The sequence below is a fragment of the Dendrobates tinctorius genome, unplaced genomic scaffold (assembly GCF_039654945.1).
Source record: "Dendrobates tinctorius isolate UK_male_01 unplaced genomic scaffold, ASM3965494v1 ptg000134l, whole genome shotgun sequence".
NCBI classification, from domain to species: domain Eukaryota; kingdom Metazoa; phylum Chordata; class Amphibia; order Anura; family Dendrobatidae; genus Dendrobates; species Dendrobates tinctorius.
In genome coordinates, this window is record NW_027361802.1 from 23997583 (window position 1) to 24015965 (window position 18383).

The following is an 18383-nucleotide window of genomic DNA, read 5'->3' on the forward strand; positions in this document are numbered from 1 at the left end:
ATGACACAGGATATGCGTCATGGGTCGGATTGGCACCGACTTTCATGACGCATACGCTGTGTCACAGGTCGGGAAGGGGTTAATGACCAGGCCAATTTTTACAATTCTTACCACTGTCACTTTATGAGGTAATAACTCTGGAACACGTCATCTGATCCTGGTGATTCTAAGAACTGCTTTCTCATGACATATTGTACTTTATGATAGCGGTAAAATTTCTTTGATATGACTTGCGTTTATTTGTGAAAAGAAAATGGAAATTTGGTGAAATTTTTGGAAATTTCACAGTTTTCAAACTTAATTTTTATGCCCCTAAATTAGTCATATTGCACAAAATAGTTAATAAATAACATTTCTCACATACAAAATAGTAAATAAATAACACTTCCCACATGTCTACGTTACAACAGCATCATTTTGAAATCAATTTTTTTTTACTAGGAAGTTATAAGGGTTAAAAGTTGACCAGTGATTTTTCACTTTTTCAACAAATTTTACAAAACCATTTTTTTTAGGGACCACATCTCATTTGAAGTCACTTTGAGGGGCCTATATGAAAGAAAATAGCCAAAAGTGACACCATTCTAAAAACTGCGCCCCTCGAGGTACTCAAAACCACATTCAAGAAGTTTATTAACCCTGCAGATGCTTCACAGGAATTTTTGGAATGTGGAAGGAAGAATAAACATTTTCTTTTCTTTCACAAAAAATTTCCTTTAGGCCTATTTTTTTTTTTTTACTTTCACAAGGGTAACAGGAGAAAATGGACCATACATTTTGTTATGCAATTTCTCCTGAGCGATACCCCATATGTGGGGGAAATCTACTGTTTAGGCACATGGCAGGGCTCAGAAGGGAAGGAGCGCAATTTGACTTTTTGAATGTAAAATATGCTGGAATAATTAGCGGACTCCATGTCGCATTTGGAGAGCCCCTGATGTGCCTAAACAGTGGAAACCCCCCCACAAGTGACACCAATTTTAGAAACTAGACTCCTTAGAGAACTAATCTAGATGTGTATTGAGCATCTTGAACCCACAGGTGCTTCACAGAAGTTTATAACGTAGAGTCATGGAAATAAAAAAATCACATTGTTCCCAAATAAATCTTTTTAGCTCCACATTTTGCATTTACATAAGGGTAAAAGGAGAAATTACACCATACAATTTGTTGTGCAATTTCTCCTGAGTGCGCCCATACCCAATATGTGGAGAAAAACAACTGTTTGGGCGCACAGCAGGGCTTGGAAGGGAAGGAGCGCCATTTGACTTTTGGAATGCAAAATTTGATCGAATAATTAGCGGACGCTATGTCGCGTTTGAAGAGCCCCTGATGTGCCTAAACAGTGGAAACCCCCCAAAAATGACACCATTTTGCAAACTAGACCCCTTATGGAACTTATCTAGATGTGTTTGAAGCACCTGGGGGTTCAAGACTTATCTTGATCACCAAGTTTTATTTTGAATTGTGCAAAATAGGCATGCTTGACAAATGTGTTGCAAAAATTATGTTCAAAATAGTTTCCCAGAGAATGTACACTCTTCAACGCACATTCACAAAACACTATTGCATGCACAGTACATGCACACTTAGCTCTGCTGTATATACAGCTCTGCTGTATATACAGCTCTGCTGTATATACAGCTCTGCTGCATATACAGCTCTGCTGCATGCGCACACAACTCTGCTTATAGCAACACACACAGCTCTGCTGCATCAACACGCCCACATGCGCACACACACGTCTAATGCAGCTACAGGGCCGATTTTAAATATAATTTTGCCTAGGGCCAAACTAAGTGTGGCCCCAAATGCTAGGATATTACACCATCACACAGATACAACTAGGGTGCATTTATAGAGGCTGATTTCACTCAAGGAAGACAATATTCAGCTATTTCAGTGTTATTATACTAAACTGCTTACACACACCAGAAAGCAATGATGGGCACATAACAATTGCTAATACAACAGTTTTGCCGCATTTTACAATACATGTTTCTGGCAGAACTTCCTGTGTTTACACAGGATGATTTGCTGACAATAATATTAATGTCGGCAAAAACAATGTAGCCATGCTACAAGTTATCGTTTTGCTTGTACATTGGGTGATTGCCAGCCTGGGTTGTTCATAAAAATTATTGGGGCCACATGGCAAAACTCATAATTGCTAACTTTTTACATAGAATAAGCTGGTTAGTGTTGCTGGCTGCCGTTGGTGCTCCCAACCAGACAAACTTGTAGGGTCTGACAGTCGGTGCCCCCCTACCGCCAGTCCAAGTCAGAACCTGCAGCACTTGTTCAGGTCCACGTTGGGCTTATCATAGATTATAACTTAAACTTTACAAGCTAATATCTCCGCAACAGAAAGGAGAAATTAAAAAGAAAAATGCAGCTCTGTCAGCATTGTTCCATGATGTGCCAAGTTTAACATGCTAAAACTGGTGAAGGGTCCACTTCTGGTAACTTATTTTTATGCAGGAATTGTTATTGCATACACAGTGATTCTTATGATTTTTTAAGGTCTTGAAGAACTGATGACTTCTGAAGAGAAATCTAGGTTGTATGCCGCAATCGGATACAGTGAAACAGCAGTGGACCCCACTCTGCCAAAAACAGTAAGAACAATGGAGTATAATTCTAATGGCTACATAAATTATACATCATATCTGACATTGGATCATTAGTATGATGGCAAAATACATGCAAGATAATATACAGTAGAGATATTAGAACCACACAGGAACCATAAGAACCAATAGTAAAACTCAGACTGAATCTAATTCTCGAAACGGGGAAAAAAGGTGGTGAAGGAGAAACGTGTAGCTATCAAGCAGTTTTTTGGGGGAATCTAATTGCGTATGTATATTGTCTTGGCTTTTTACCTGTGAATTGAAAAAATGTAGTTTAAATAAAGATTCATAGGAATAAATATGTATCTTTTAGCAGGTTTAATCTCTATAAAATACTATAGTAGACTTGTATCTATTACATATCATATAATCATTTTGCTTAATTTTCCCCTTAAGTTTTATGGTTCACTAACTTTTATAAACATGGTAGTAATATTATGACTGTTATACAGTGCAAATATATTATACAGCAAATCCAGTGTCTATATGGCATCAAGATGTCAGGAATTCTAAAAGCTTAAGGCACTCATTAGTAAAGTACATCCTTCAAATAAGTAGACACAGATTTGTCGGCGCTCATAGCAATGCTATAATTCTGCTACATAGAGGCGATCTGTGCATCGCCTCTATGTAGCAGATACGAACAAGTTGTGACAGCTTCTAGTCTCCCGTGGAAGCATGCCAAAAGTAAAAAAAAAGTGTTTAAAAATATGAAAAAAATATAAAAAATATAAAAGTTCAAATCACCCCCCCATTTGCCCCATTCAAAATAAAACACTAAAAATAAAATCAAACATACACATATTTGGTATCACAGCGTTCACAATCGCCCAATCTATTAATTAAAAAAAGGATTAATCTGATCGCTAAACGGCATAGCAAGAAAAAAATCAAAACCCCAGAATTACGTTTTTTGGTCGCCACAACATTGCATTAAAATGCAATAATGGGTATCATTAAAAATGATAGCTCGGCATGCAAAAAATAACCCGAGATCACGGAAAATGGAGACGCTACAGGTCTCGGAAAATGGCGCAATTTTTTATTCTTTTTAAATTTTGGAATTTTTTTTTTATCACTTAGATAGAAAAGGACCTAGACATGTTTGGTGTCTATGAACTCGTAATGACCTAGAGAATCATAATGGCAGGTCAGTTTTAGCATTTATTGAACCTAGCAGAAAATCCAAGTGTGGGATTGCCCTTTTTTTTTTAAATTTCACCGCACTTGGAATTTTTTTACAGTTTTCTTTTACATGACATGGTAAAACCAATGGTATTGTTCAAAAGTACAACTCATCCCGCAAAAAAATAAGCCCTCACATGGCCATATTGACGGAAAAATAAAAAAAATTGTCTCTGGGAAGAAGGGGAGTGAAAATGGGGTCCCCCCATTTTTGACAACCAGCCTTGCTAAAGCTCTCAGCTGGGGGCTGGTATTCTCAGACTGGTAAGGGGCCATTGATATGGCCCCCCCCAGCCTAAAAACAGCAGCCTGCAGCTGCCCAGAAAAGGCGCGTCTATTAGATGTGTCAATTCTTGCTCTTTGCCCAGCTCTTCCCACTTGCCCTGCAGCGGTGGCAAGTGGGGTAATAGTTGTGGGGTTGATGTCACCTTTGTATTGTCCAGTGACATCAAGCCCATGGCTTATTCTCATTTGCACAAGGAAAGACTACAAGCAATGGAATGAAATGGAATGCGAGAAGACACAGATTAGATATTAGAAAAAACTTTTTGACAGTGAGGGTGATCAATGAGTGGAACAACCTGCCACGAGAGGTGGTGATTTCTCCTTCAATGCAAGTCTTCAAACAGAGGCTGGACAGACATCTGTCTGGGATGGTTTAGTGAATCTTGCTATGAGCATGGGGTTGGACCAGATGACCCAGGAGGTCCATTCCAACTCTACCATTCTATGATTCTAGTAATGGAGAAGCGTCTTTCAGACACCTATCAGTTACTAATCCTATAGTTACATGTTAAACACACAGCCAGAAAAAAGTATTACTCTGTCGCCTTATTGGGGGACACAGAACCGTGGGTGTTATGCTGCTGTCCACTAGGAGGCGACACTATGCATAATCTGAAAAAGATTAACTTTGGCTCCTCCTCTGCAGTATACACCCCTGGACGGCGTCAGCCTTCTCCAGTTTTTGCTTAGTGTCGCAGGAGGCACACCTAAGATTTTTTTTACTCCGTCTTTTTTCCTGGATTTTTTTCCAAAGGACTACAGATGAAGAAAAGAGGGTCTCCAGCGAGATTCCCGGCATGGCTCCCTGCTCGGTCCCCTATCAGGGGTACCCGGTTGAGGTCGAGGTGGCTATTCCCCATGTCGCTCCCTCACCAGTCCCTCGGGTACTGGCTCGAGGTCGAGACCCCCCTTCTTCCTCAGTTCCGTCCGGCTCTGGGTCGAGGTCGAGGCGATGATGAAGCCCCCTGACGGTGACAGCAGCACCCTCCCTAATCCCCCTCTGGGGGTATTAGGTTGAGACACCGCAGGTAGGGCCTGTACCAGGCACCAGGGACCCCAGTCCACCTGTGGGCTCCTTTTGGGACCGGGGGAGGTGCAGCGAGGCACGGCACTTATCAGAGACCGGCCTCCCTGCGCCCCGGTCTCTGCAGCAATGGCGCCCCAAGGGACCCTCCACAGGGCCCCAGTCACATATATGGCCCCACCGCCAGCCCTCCCTTCATTCTGGGGGGTCTGGTTTAAATCTGACCCCCCCGCGGACGACCGCGCCGTCATGGAGCCCTGCTGGGCAGGAGACCTCAAATTTAGGCCGCGGCTTCGGCCTAGCCGAAGTCGCCGCCCCATTCCCTCCCCCCGGCCCGCCCCCCGGATGACGAAAATGACACTGCAGTGTCATAGAAGGGGCGGATCGAGGCAGGAGGGGCGCGCTTTTACATGGCCCAGCACGCCCTTTTCCAGCTCTCTGCCCCCTTCCCTCTCCACCTCAGAATCCGGTGGCCATCTTGCTGCACCTGGAGGAAGGCAGCACAGCAGTCTCCGGGGGCACAGGACGTGGGACTTATCAGCGCTGGACCTAAGGGGGAGCACCGGTGGGGTAAGATCACAGCTGGGTCCTTGGTACTCAGCTGTGAATTCCTATACCCTATAGCGCTCTCCTACTCCTTTTCTCTGCGTAGATACCCCTATAGGGCTTCCACTAATCAGCCTAGGTACTATGTCGGGCTCAAGGAAAAGAACCAGGCAAGACTGCTTTTATGCAGTCTGCACAGCCTGCAAGGCCACTCTCCCCAGCGGCAGCACGTACCCGCACTGCCGGGACTGTACCCAAAAAACCGGAGCAGAACCCCAAGAAGTCCCTACCAACGCTTCTGCGACCACTACTGCGCCGGAATAGGCGACTCAGATGTCGCAGTCTATGACACAATCTATAGATAACCTGACCTCCGCATTACTGCAGGCTCTGCAGGGTCATGTCTCGGCTATGAACGTTACCCAGCAAAGGGACGTCCGGTCTCATGATCAGGACGCTTCCGACAGGTCGAGGCGTAAGCGGACACACAGGTCGCGTTCATCTGCGTCCTCACATAGCAATAGGTCTTTCCCCTCCAGGGAAAGACAGTGGCCTCAGGTCACCGAGGCCGTCCCCTGATAGAGAAGGACAATGCGGATCTCCACAACGATCCCAGACCACGGGAAACCTCCGCTCTAGTTCGCCCGCTAGGGAGCTCCTTAGCGATGCGCAGGACTCAGAGGGCATATGTGACTCCAATTCAGATAACGAAACAGAGAACGCTTTGCTCCCTTGTCCCCCTAGCAATACTGCGATAGTTGAGGATATCGTCTCTTCCATCCTTCGGGTGCTGGACATTTCAGATCCAACCCCGGAAGCACCAGAACACAAGATTTCCTTTTGAAAGTGTTCAGAAACCATTGAAGGTCTTCCCTAATCACCCTGAATTTCAAAAAATCCTTTCTAAGCATTTTTCGCAGCCTGAGAAAAAATTCGCCAATCGCAAGTATTTGGAAGCAAAATACCCCTTTCCACAGAAAGACACCAAGGATTGGACAGATCCGCCTGAAGTGGACCCTCCAGTCTCTAGGCTGGCAGCACAAACGTTTCTCTCGCTGCCGGACAGTTCAACCCTCAAGGACACAGCAGACAGACAAGTCGAACGCATGACTCGTTCAATCTTTGAAGCGGCAGGTGCCTCTTTGGCTCCTGCATTTGCTTCAGTTTGGGCAGCCAAGGCCAGCCATCATGGCTTGGGCTGATCTATTGCAAAAGGGCCTTCAAGCTTCAAATCCTCAGCTGGCGGACCAGGCGGTGCAAATTGCAGTGGTGGCAGATTACATGGTCCATGCAGCGTTGGACTCTGCAAAAGGAATAGCGGGAATAGCATCAAACGCCATCACAATCTGGCGTATTCTCTGGCTAAGAGAATGGAAAGCAGATGCGGCCTCAAAAAAGTCCCTAACAAATCTCCCGTACTTCAGTGGCCGTCTTTTCGGTGAAAAGCTGGATACAATGATATCCAATGCTACCGGGGGCAAAAGTACTTCCCTCCCTCAACTAAGACCAAAACGCACGTTTAAAAGGCGTAATCAATCTCGTTTCCGATCCTTTCGGAATTCTTCAGGCTGGTCCGTCTCACGCCCAGCACAAAACCGTAATAGTTCCCCCCGCAGGGACAACACACGTGCGGCACAGAGGCCGGACAGGAACTGGCAATCAAAGGCAAGCCAGGCAAAACCTAAAGGAGGAAAACCTCAGACTTTTCCCTCATCCTGACTCATGCCCTCTGGAAGACACCCCACTTGTAGGCGGACGACTGCTACTCTTTCAGCAGGTCTGGCTGCCTATAACAGAAGACAAGTGGGTCAAGGAAATAGTGTCTTCAGGATACAAAATCGAGTTTACTACCAGCCCACGGCACAGGTTTTTTCCCTCTGTCCCTCCAAAATCCCCGCTCAAAGCTCAGGCCTTCCGTCAAGCGGTTTCTTCCCTCCTTCGAGCAGGAGTCATAGTGCCAGTCCCAGCAGAAGAACGCTTCCGAGGGTTCTACTCCAACCTGTTCGTGGTGCCCAAGAAGGGAGGCAGCGTCCGACCCATACTAGACCTCAAGCAACTCAACAAGTATGTTCGAGTTCGTCACTTCCGCATGGAATCCCTCCGGTCAATCGTTGCGTCTATGGAAAAAGGACAATATCGTGCCTCCATAGACATACAGGACGCATACCTACATATACCGATTGCTCCCGCCCATCAGAGGTTTCTCAGATTCGCAATCAACCAAGACCATTACCATTTTGTGGCCCTCCCGTTCGGTCTCGCAACGGCTCCCAGAACATTTACAAAGGTCATGGCAGCTACCATGGACGTTCTGCACTCCAGAGGCATAGTAGTCGTTCCATACCTGGACGACCTTCTCATCAAGGCCCCCACCCTCAAGGACTGCGAGGTCAACGTCTCGATCACGATCGACACTCTGACGCGCCTGGGATGGTTAGTCAATTTACAGAAGTCCTCGACTACCCCGAGTCAGTCTCTGACCTTCCTGGGGATGCTATTCGACACCTCCAAGGGTCTGGTGATCCTCCCCAGGGACAAGGCACTGGCTCTCCGTCTGGGAGTTCACACACTCCTCCGCAAGTCCCCCAGATCTCTCCGGTATGCCATGAGAGTACTTGGCAAGATGGCAGCAGCAATGGAGGCGGTACCATTTGCCCAGTTTCACCTCAGACCCCTTCAACTGGCCATCCTCAAGTCCTGGGACAGGAATCCGTTCTCCCTTGACAGGGAGTTCCGGTTATCAGCAAACACCAGGAGGTCCCTGCACTGGTGGCTCAAGCCAACCTCGCTTGCAAGGGGAAAATCCTTTCTCTCCGGTCAATGGAAGGTTTTGACCACCGACGCAAGCCTTATGGGTTGGGGCGCGGTGCACCTACATCACAGAGCGCAAGGCAGGTGGTCACCAAGGGAATCGACCATGCCCATCAACATCCTGGAAATTCGGGCCATCTTCCTGGCGTTGAAAGCCTTCCATCACTTGCTGGCAGACTCTCATATCAGAGTACAGTCGGACAATGCCACAGCAGTGGCATACATGAACCATCAAGGCGGCACCCGCAGCATCCAGGCGATGACCGAAGTAACGCGTATCCTACAATGGGCGGAGGCTGCAAGGTCGGTACTCTCCGCTGTCCACATTCCGGGTGTGGACAACTGGGAAGCCGACTATCTCAACCGACAAGGAATGGACTCGGGGGAATGGTCTCTCCATCCCGAAGTCTTCTGTCAGATCTGTCATCATTGGGGGACCCCGGACGTGGATCTGATGGCATCCCATCTCAATGCCAAGGTTCCCAATTTCATGACCAGGACGCGCGATCCGTGGTCGCTCGGAGTAGATGCCCTGGTTCAGGACTGGACCCAGTTCCAGCTTCTGTACATTTTTCCACCCCTCCCCCTGATCTCCAGAGTCCTAAGGAAGATCAAAGAAGAGGGTGTTCCCACCATTCTGATCGCTCCAGACTGGCCCAGGCGTACACGGTACGCCGACGTCGTGCAACTCACAGCAGACGCTCCCTGGCGTCTCCCCACACGTCCCGACCTCCTGTCACAAGGCCCGTTCTTCCACCAGAACTCAGGGGCTCTCAATTTGACGGCGTGGCCATTGAGACCTGGGTTTTGACCCAAGCAGGTTTTTCACCGGACGTTGTTAAAACCATGATCAGGGCTCGAAAGCCAACTTCAGCCAGGATTTACTATCGTACCTGGAAGATTTTCTTCACATGGTGCGACTCTCGTGGGCAGATTCCACTTCCCTATTCTCTTCCAAAGGTCCTCGGTTTCCTTCAGTCAGGCCTGCACGCCGGGCTATCCCTGGGCTCACTGAAGAGCCAGGTGTCAGCGCTTTCAGTGCTCTTTCAGAGCCGTATTGCTAACAAGCCGCAAGTGAAGACTTCTCTCCAAGGGGTTTCCCGATTGGTTCCCCCCTACAAACGTCCGTTGGAGACGTGGGACCTCAACCTGGTATTGACAGCACTACAGTCACCTCCTTTTGAACCCCTTAGGGTGGTCTCACTCCGCTTTCTATCACAGAAAGTGGATTTCCTGGTGGCAATCACCTCGCTACGCAGGGTGTCTGAACTTTCAGCTCTTTCCTGCAGACAACCCTTCCTGGTTTTTCATCAGGACAAGGTGGTTCTCCGTACAGTACCATTCTTCCTTCCGAAGGTCGTGTCCAGCTTCCACCTCAATGAGGAAATATCACTACCGTCTCTTTGCCCGGCTCCCGTTCATAGGGTAGAGAAGGCTCTGCATACGCTTGACCTTGTCAGGGCATTGCGTATTTACGTGTCTAGGACTGCTCCCTTCCGGAAGTCTGATTCACTTTTCCTTCTTCCAGAAGGCGTTCGCAAGGGCCTACCGGCTTCCAAAGCCACCCTTGCTAGGTGGATCAAGTCCACCATTCAAGAGGCTTACCGCCTCAACAATTCTCCCCTTCCGGCAGGTATCACGGCACACTCTACGCGGGCGGTAGGGGCCTCTTGGGCCATTCGGCATCAAGCCTCAGCACATCAAGTGTGTAAGGCAGCCACTTGGACTAGCCTGCACACATTTACAAAACACTACTGCATACCCAGTCCTCAGCGGATGCGAGCCTGGTTAGACGGGTCCTGCAGGCGGCAGTACCCCAAGTCTAGGGGACTGTCAGAACAATATTCGTCCACTGCTTCCCACCCAGGGACTGCTTTGGGACGTCCCACGGTTCTGTGTCCCCCAATAAGGCGACAGAGTAAAGGAGATTTTTGTGTACTCACCGTAAAATCTCTTTCTCTTAGCCTTTAATTGGGGGACACAGCTCCCACCCTGTTGCCCTTGCGGGCCTTTGTTACGGTTGGGTTCTCATATTGTTGTTTGAGCCTGTTTATAGTAGCCTTTTTTTTACAGGCATGGTTATGTTTCTGGTATATTCCTCCTAATGCTTTTGCACAAAACTGGAGAAGGCTGACGCCGTCCAGGGGTGTATACTGCAGAGGAGGAGCCAAAGTTAATCTTTTTCAGATTATGCATAGTGTCGCCTCCTAGTGGACAGCAGCATAACACCCATGGTTCTGTGTCCCCCAATTAAAGGCTATGAGAAAGATTTTACGGTGAGTACACAAAAATCTCCTTTTTATTTGAAATAATACTAAACACACTTTTCCATTTTTATTATTATGCGCCTAATTCCAGCGAAGCCCTCGTTCTCCTGTAATAAAAGTAAAATAATAAAACAATACTATACCATACCTGTCCCTCGTTCTGTCTCATGCTGTGATCCATGTATGGGGCTAAATAGTTTTCAACCTGGACGGTGCCAAGATGCCACCGTCCCGGCTGAAAACCACTGGTGAATGAGCTGCTGACAGCGCAGCATAAGTGACGTCACCACTCACCGCTAGTCTCGATGTTGAACCCAGGAAGGGTGAATAAAGCACATTTTGTTTTTGCAAACAAACTACAGCCACGGGATAAAGGGTTTACTTGAACTGCAAAACCTCTTTACGATTTAGATGTGAATATACTATACATATGTTTTTATTTGCTTTGTTGCCACAATGTATGTAATTACACAAGCACCCACCTGTCCAGCATCATTATTGTGTTGTTGTTGTTTACTTTGTAGTATGAATCTATGATTGTATGCGTCAAACTGCTCAGCATGTCCATTCAGTTACAAGAGGAGAGAGGAAAATCTGAGCTGATAAATTTTGCCATAACAGATTTGAGCACAGTCTTAAAACAGCGACCTGGTGCACAAGCAATTAGGTAAGCAGTGCAAATCATTTCTTTATGTGTTATCAGATATCAATTTCCATTTCTTTTGATAGCAGCGCTCCTGGAAAAAGACTGTGTGTCTTATTGCTCTCCTTTTCACCTTTTTATGTCTTATTAATAAGTGTTAACAGGCAGTCTGTTACTTTTAATAACTCTGTGCAATCTACACAGGAATGTGCCAACCTTGCAGTGTTTTTGATAAGCAAGCTCGTATTTGGGCACTGCCTAAAGGCCCCCATGCACATTAGCTGTTGTCTGAACCATCGTTCAGCTGACAGCGAAATCTGGCCTGACTTCCCCAAACATTGAAGCGCTTTTCCGGGCTGAGAGCTCCTGTGGAGTAATGGGCGATTGGTATCGGTGGGTTCGCCCAAATTATTATTTTTTTTTAAAGTTCAAGTTCAGGGCCTGACATGACGCGAACTTGCGTCCGAACCCCGAACTTGGACTTTACAGATATAGGATGGGGCGGGTTGTAAAAAAAAAAAAAAAAGCATAACATTCATAATAAACATTATAATTATACTTACCCGAAGGCTGCCGAGTGCAATGAATACCGCCGGAAGTTAATGAGCAAAACTTTTTTGGTGCTGGCTTATCTCCAAGGAGAACAAAGGGATTGGCCATTGAAATTCAACAGCGGTTGGATAAGAGTCAGGAGGGCGTCATACACATTCGACTATCGTTCTATCCGTCAATATTGGCCCGTTTTAATCTAATGTGTATGGGGGCCTTAACAGCACTTGCTGAAATTTTTCATTAGGGACTTAGCAATGAATGTAGTTTAGAAATAAACAAACTCTGTATTTTTCTGTACAGATTTGAAGCACAGGTTGGCACATTTGAAATAACAGGCATACCACATGGAAAAGACGTACCATGCCTTCTGTCTTCACGAAATGTTGTGGTGGACAATACCATTTCACTTTTGAGTCTCATGTTTGAAACCAATCCAATTGATGAAAGTGCTGACCAAAGGCTAATAGTGGATTCTCAGCCTCTGGAAATTATATATGATGCTGTAAGTATTGTGTTAATGCTAAATCTGTGTGAAATTAAATGCTTTTTCCTATCATTGTGGCTCACATTCAAGTGTACCATGCTTCAAAATTCTTTTTCTTTGGGTTGGAAAATTACTTTTCTTTCTGTATGTCAAGTTCAGATGTGTGGAACCTCCTGCTTACTGGCTGTTTACAACCCGTGATCATAATTTTTTCGGTCCCTGGGCAGATTCCCATGGACTTCGGTGCTCGAGCCACATTCCCTTTAATTCCTTCTGGACCTTGAGTATGCTTACGAAGCGTCCATTACAGCTCACGCAGCTAACTATTACACCCTAATGTTGGCCAGTGTTGGTGTTTCCTATGTGATTTATATACCGCAATCTCAGTGTCTCTTGTGTTATGTATATACAGCAGTCTCTGTGTCTCCTAGATGATGTACAGTGCCTTGCGAAAGTATTCGGCCCCCTGGAACTTTTCAAACTTTTCCCACATATCATGCTTCAAACATAAAGATATCAAATGTAAATTTTTGGTGAAGAATCAGCAACAAATGGAACACAATTGTGAAGTTGAACGAAATTTATTGGTTATTTTAAATTTTTGTGGAAATCCAAAAACTGAAAACATACAGAAGTTTCAGTGTATTCTATGTGATGTATATGCACCAGTCCCTGTGTCTCCTATGTGATCTATATACATCAGCCTAAGTGTCTCCTATATGATGTACACACATGGTCAAAATTGTTGGTACCCCTCGTTTAATGGCGGAACAAAAAACAATGATCACAGAAACAACTTGAATCTGACAAAAGTAATAATAAATCAAAAATCTATGAAAATTAACAAATGAAAGTCAGACATTGCATTTCAACCACAATTCCACAGAATTTAAAAAAATAAATAAAACTCATGAAATAGGCTGGACAGAAATGATGGTACCCCTGAAAATAATGTGACAAAAGGGACATGTTGAATCAAGGTGTGTCCACTAATTAGCATCACAGGTGTCTACAATCTTGGAATCAGTGAGTGGGCCTGTATAGAGGGCTACATATACTCACTGTGCTGTTTGGTGACATGGTGTGTATCATATTCAACATGGGCCAGAGGAAGCGAAGGAAAGAGTTGTCTCAAGAGATTAGAAAGAAAATGATAGACAAACATGTTAAAGGTAAAAGTTATAAGACCATCTCCAAGCAGCTTGATATTCCTGTTACTAAAGTTGCACATACTGCTCTGGCAAAAATTAAGAGACCACCGCAAAATTTTCAGTTTGTCTGATTTTTCTCTTTATAGGTATATTTCTCCTTCGCCTCATTGGGGGACACAGACCATGGGTGTTATGCTGCTGCCACCAGGAGGCTGGCACTAAGTATTACAAAGAAAGTTAGCTCCTCCTCTGCAGTATACATCCTCATGCTGGGTCCCAGAGAACCAGTTCTTGCTTAGTGTCCGTAGGAGGCACAGGGGTTTGGTTTTCAGACCACAATTCTTTATTTTATGTTTTACCCTTTTTACTATTTTTTCCATTGGACTACAGGAACAACGGATCCTTTCAAGGGTCCGATCTCCCCAAACCTACAACAGGCGGGAACGTGGAGTGTCGCCGACACATAGCCCCTCCTGCGCCGTTGATAGCCATGCCTGAGCTTGATTTAGGGGCAACAGTTCCTTTCAGGGCGCCGATCTCCCCGCATCAGCAACAGACGGGAACATGGAGTGTCGCCTCCACGTACCCCCTTCTGAAGCCAGTCTACAGCCGGACAAGAGCCCTATCCCATTCTAAAGGATTGAACCCCTTGGATTTACAGAGGCTCTTATGGCATCCGTGAGGCCCCCACTGAATCGTCACTGACTGAACAGCAGCGACGAATGGAGGGAGGACGGTCCCTCTCCACCTCCCTGTCAAAGGGATGGTGGATTGAGGGGTCCCTGCACCGTCCATAATGCAGCTGACCTGATGGTTCTCAGTCCAGATCCTGCACTGCAGTCGTCTCCAGACCGGGATGCACACCACCGGTAAGTGTTCGGGGATTTGGTGGGACGAACGCAGCGGCTCTGTCGGCAGGCTGCAGCATCAGTGGACGAAGCGCTTGGGCCACGGACTTCACTCTCCCCCGGGTGCGTTCTCACCGGCATGGAAAAATTTAGGCCCTAGCTTGAGTCTACTTTAGGCAAACTCTGCCCCCTCCAGCCCCCATTATGAAGTCGCGGCGGTGCTCCGCCCATTTTCGGAAGGTTGTGGTGCCAACTCTGCCCTCTTATTGGTGCGTCTCGCTCCCTGCAAGACTTCCTCTAGACAAATCTTGACAGCCATCTTTATACTCCGGCCGCATCAGGGGGGAAATAGCGCTGTCACCGCTACCACGTCTCGCACTCGGCGAGACTTCCAGCACCCTCAGCGGCCATCTTTTCTGCTGGCACCTGCAGCCTAGTCACATATGGGGCACCTTTCACAATGTCGGTACCAGTCGCATTGGACTCTTATAATGGGCTGTCTCCCTACTTATTCCCTGCGAAGGACCACTAACACGGAGCTTCAGGACCAAGGTAAGACCTGGATGGTACCATGAATATATGTACGTTTCTCCCTAAAGCATTTACAATGGCCATCAAAACACATACAGTGTGTTTTTTCTCAGCTCGGGCCAATCTGTGTTAGTGGGTGCTCGGCGCCAGGTGACTCCTGTCTGCCTGTGATCCAATGTAACGATCGGCACGTACTTCCTTCCCAGCATGGGGATAGAGGCTCGGTTTCGGCAGCACATATACTGAAATTGGAACGATGCAGAGAAGATTAGTTTAGTTCCTGCGCAAGGATGACACGCAACTTCGTGAAGCGTTCCATATATAGGCTGATAATTCCGATTGCACTCAGGAGTCCGCCGCCACCACTGAGCCCAGCGTACCTAGCCACCCTGAGTGGGCTTTGTTGCTTTCACAATCTGTGTTACCACGGAAACAGAGTACGCCACTCGGCAAGGCCAGTGATGCCAATTGCGCTCAGGAGCCCCACGCTACCCCTGAGCCCAGTGTGCCTAACCCCCCTGAGCGGGTTTTGTCACTTTCACAGCCAATGGCCTTTTCTCGCAAAAGTTATTAAGTCCCTCCAGCATTCTGCCAGAGGTCGTGGCTTTGGTCTGCCTGTCTTAGAGGGCTCCTATATTTCTAGGAAACGGATCCATAGTACGTCTCCCGAGCCTTCTCACACCTCAGCAACTGTGAGTTCCGTTTCTCGCTCCCCCTCACCAGGGGTTTTTAGCGTTCACTACATACCAATTTTGCAAAGAGAAAAGGAATAGGCCACAAAACGGGGATCACCTGAGGCAGGAAATAGCATATAAAAATTGTATTTTTATTAGACACAAAAAAGCAAACACAAGACATTTAAAAACATTTAAAATAGCCATACATGTGACATACCTACAACCATCAATAGGCTCATACTAGGGCCTGACAACTGAGACAAAACTCCGCAGTATAGTTGATAAAAATAGAAAACTTGTGTCTATATAAACAGCATATCAAGATTATATATGACCAAAGTGCAACTACTATAGGCGCTCTTAATAAAGAGTTATTTAAATAGTGTGCTCGCTTAGAAGCCTATGCAACATGTTAAATGTTAATGGCTGACAAACAGATCTACAGCATGAACCACATACTGACAATTAAGATGAAAAACATGAATGTGTGAACGTTCAAAGCCTTCTCACACCTCAGCATCTGTGAGTTCCGTTTCTCGCTCCCTCCCTTTGTAGCGTTCAAAACCCTCACTACGAGTCGGTAATGTCCCTAAACCTAGACTCGCCGGGGTATCAGGTGACACCGGATTCTTTCATGGAGGACATCAACTAAACTGTGAAGATTGACCAAGTTTCTAAAAATAAATAAATAAAAAAGGGCCTCTGCTCGGTGTACTTCATCCAAACGCCCTCATAGGCTCTTTGGGAATCACCCCGATGTTGGGGACTTAGTTCACCGACATAAGGAACAGTTGGCAAAACGCTTCATGAGGCAAAAGCCCCATGGGATGAGATATCCTTTCTCTCCGAGTTTAAGGAAGCAGATGGATCCTCGATTAAAAATCCCACGGATTGTCAAATAGACAATCTTGCTCGTCCTGTTTTGAAGCCTCGGGTTCTGCACTATTCTCCCCTTTTCCCGCGGCAGGGGTAGCTAAAGCAGATAGTTTCCTGGGCGGATACTCTAGCCATATCCTTTCAGGACAGCATTATTCCCCTGTGATAGCGGATCTAACCAATTTGGTTGTGCTAGCCAGGGATTATTTTGTATATGCCCCTCTGCATATGGCTAACTGCACTGCTCTGTCAGCGACAAATGCCATCACGTTCAGAAAGTCACTGTGACTCAGAGAATGGAAAAATGGACTCTACGTCAAAAAGCCAGAGCAGGCATTCATTTGATGAGAAGCCGGATCAGCTTATCTTGATGCTACGGGAGGGAAGAACAAGTTTCTTCCCCAACAAAGGATTGGGCGTCCTTTTCAGCATCCACAACAAAATCAAGTTTTCATTTCGTCCCTCAACACGGGGTTCTTTTTCTCATCTTCCAAAATTGGAGGCACGGGCGAAGGTTTTTTCCCAAGCCATATATTATTTGCCTCAGCACGGGGTAATTGTTCCTGTACCAGAAAACAAAGGGTTCAAGGGATTCTGCTCAAACCTGATTGTGGTTCTAAAAAAAAAAGAAAAAAGCCACCAGACACCTACTAGATCTCAAACCTTTAAACTGGTTTGTCATAGTCCGCTATTTCCTCATGGAGTCTCTCTATTCGGTCATCGCTTTGATGGAAAAGGGGGTTCTAGCATCAAGATTCGGGATGCTTTCCTCCATATTCCGATTGTTCCATCTCACCAGAAATTCCAGCGCTTTGCCATTCCAGAACAGCATTTTTAAGTTCATGGCTTACCCGTCAGTCTCGCTACTGCTCCCAGAGTGTTCACAAAGGTCACGGTGGCCGGCGTGTCCATCCTGCACTCTCGGGGCATGGTCCTTCTGCCCTACTTGGACGACCTTCTAATCAAGGGTCTGTGTTTTCAGGATTGCGTGGAGTGCGTTTGTAGCGCTTTCGATACTCTTCCTCGCCTAAGCAGCCAAATCAATTTAAGCAAGTCTTCCCCTGTTACAGGCCAGTGGATATCTTCTTTTCTTTAGGGACGACTCTCGGACTCCTCCCATGGGTTAGTGATTCTCCCGTGAGATAGGCTCCTAGCCCTTGCCACTCATCCCCTCATTCCATCTGGTTTGCCATGAGGGTACTTGGAAAAATGGTGACAGCAATGGAAGCAGTCTCCTTACTCAGTGGCATCTTTCCTCAGCTGCATTTTTGCTCAGCTGCATCTCTGTCCCCTGCAGCAGGTTCTTCTGGCGGCCTGGGACAGTAGCCTCTTCTCCTTCGATCGCCGGTGCTGCTTACCCCTGTGGGTCAGACAGGCTCTCAGGTGGTGGACATTGAGGTCATCTCATCCAGAGGAAATCCTTTCTTCCGGACTCATGGCTAGCGGTGACTTCCGATGCCAGTCTTTCGGCTCAGGAGCAATCTTCCGCCACCACACTGCTCAGTGACGCCAGTCATCTTGGGAGTTGAGCCTCCCGATCAATGTCCTAATGATCCAAACGTTCTGGCTAGCCCGGCAGCAGTTCCATTATCTCCTAGCGGGTCACTCCGTCAGAATTCAGTCGGACATCGCCACAGCTGGGCATGCATCAACCATCGAGGGGGATACCCGCAGCAAGGAGGCCATGCGCGTGGGAGACCACATTCTTTGATGGGCAGAGAGGAACCACTCAGTAATCCCAGCAGTGCATATCCCAGGCGTGAGAATTTGGGCACAGGTTTTTTCCTAACTTTCAAAGTCTTGCTTTGGGACAACGGGAACTTCATCTGAAGGTGTTTCATCAGATCTGTATTCGTTTAAGGACTCAGCC

The 18383-nt window shown here is 46.6% G+C and overlaps 1 protein-coding gene and 1 non-coding gene across 2 annotated transcripts in view; both read left to right on the forward strand.

The window, feature by feature from the left end:
- Nucleotides 1–18383, forward strand: part of VPS13A (vacuolar protein sorting 13 homolog A) — a 386554-nt gene that overhangs the window by 122614 nt on the left and 245557 nt on the right. Inside the window, exons 16-18 of the mRNA XM_073543803.1 lie at nt 2524–2618; nt 11276–11418; nt 12247–12448. Of these exons, the coding sequence (XP_073399904.1) occupies nt 2524–2618; nt 11276–11418; nt 12247–12448 (440 nt within the window). The remainder of the gene's footprint in view (nt 1–2523; nt 2619–11275; nt 11419–12246; nt 12449–18383) is intronic.
- On the forward strand, nt 15178–15285 carry LOC141048350 (U6 spliceosomal RNA). Its single transcript, XR_012220038.1, has one exon. It is a non-coding gene; the product is annotated as a U6 spliceosomal RNA (small nuclear RNA).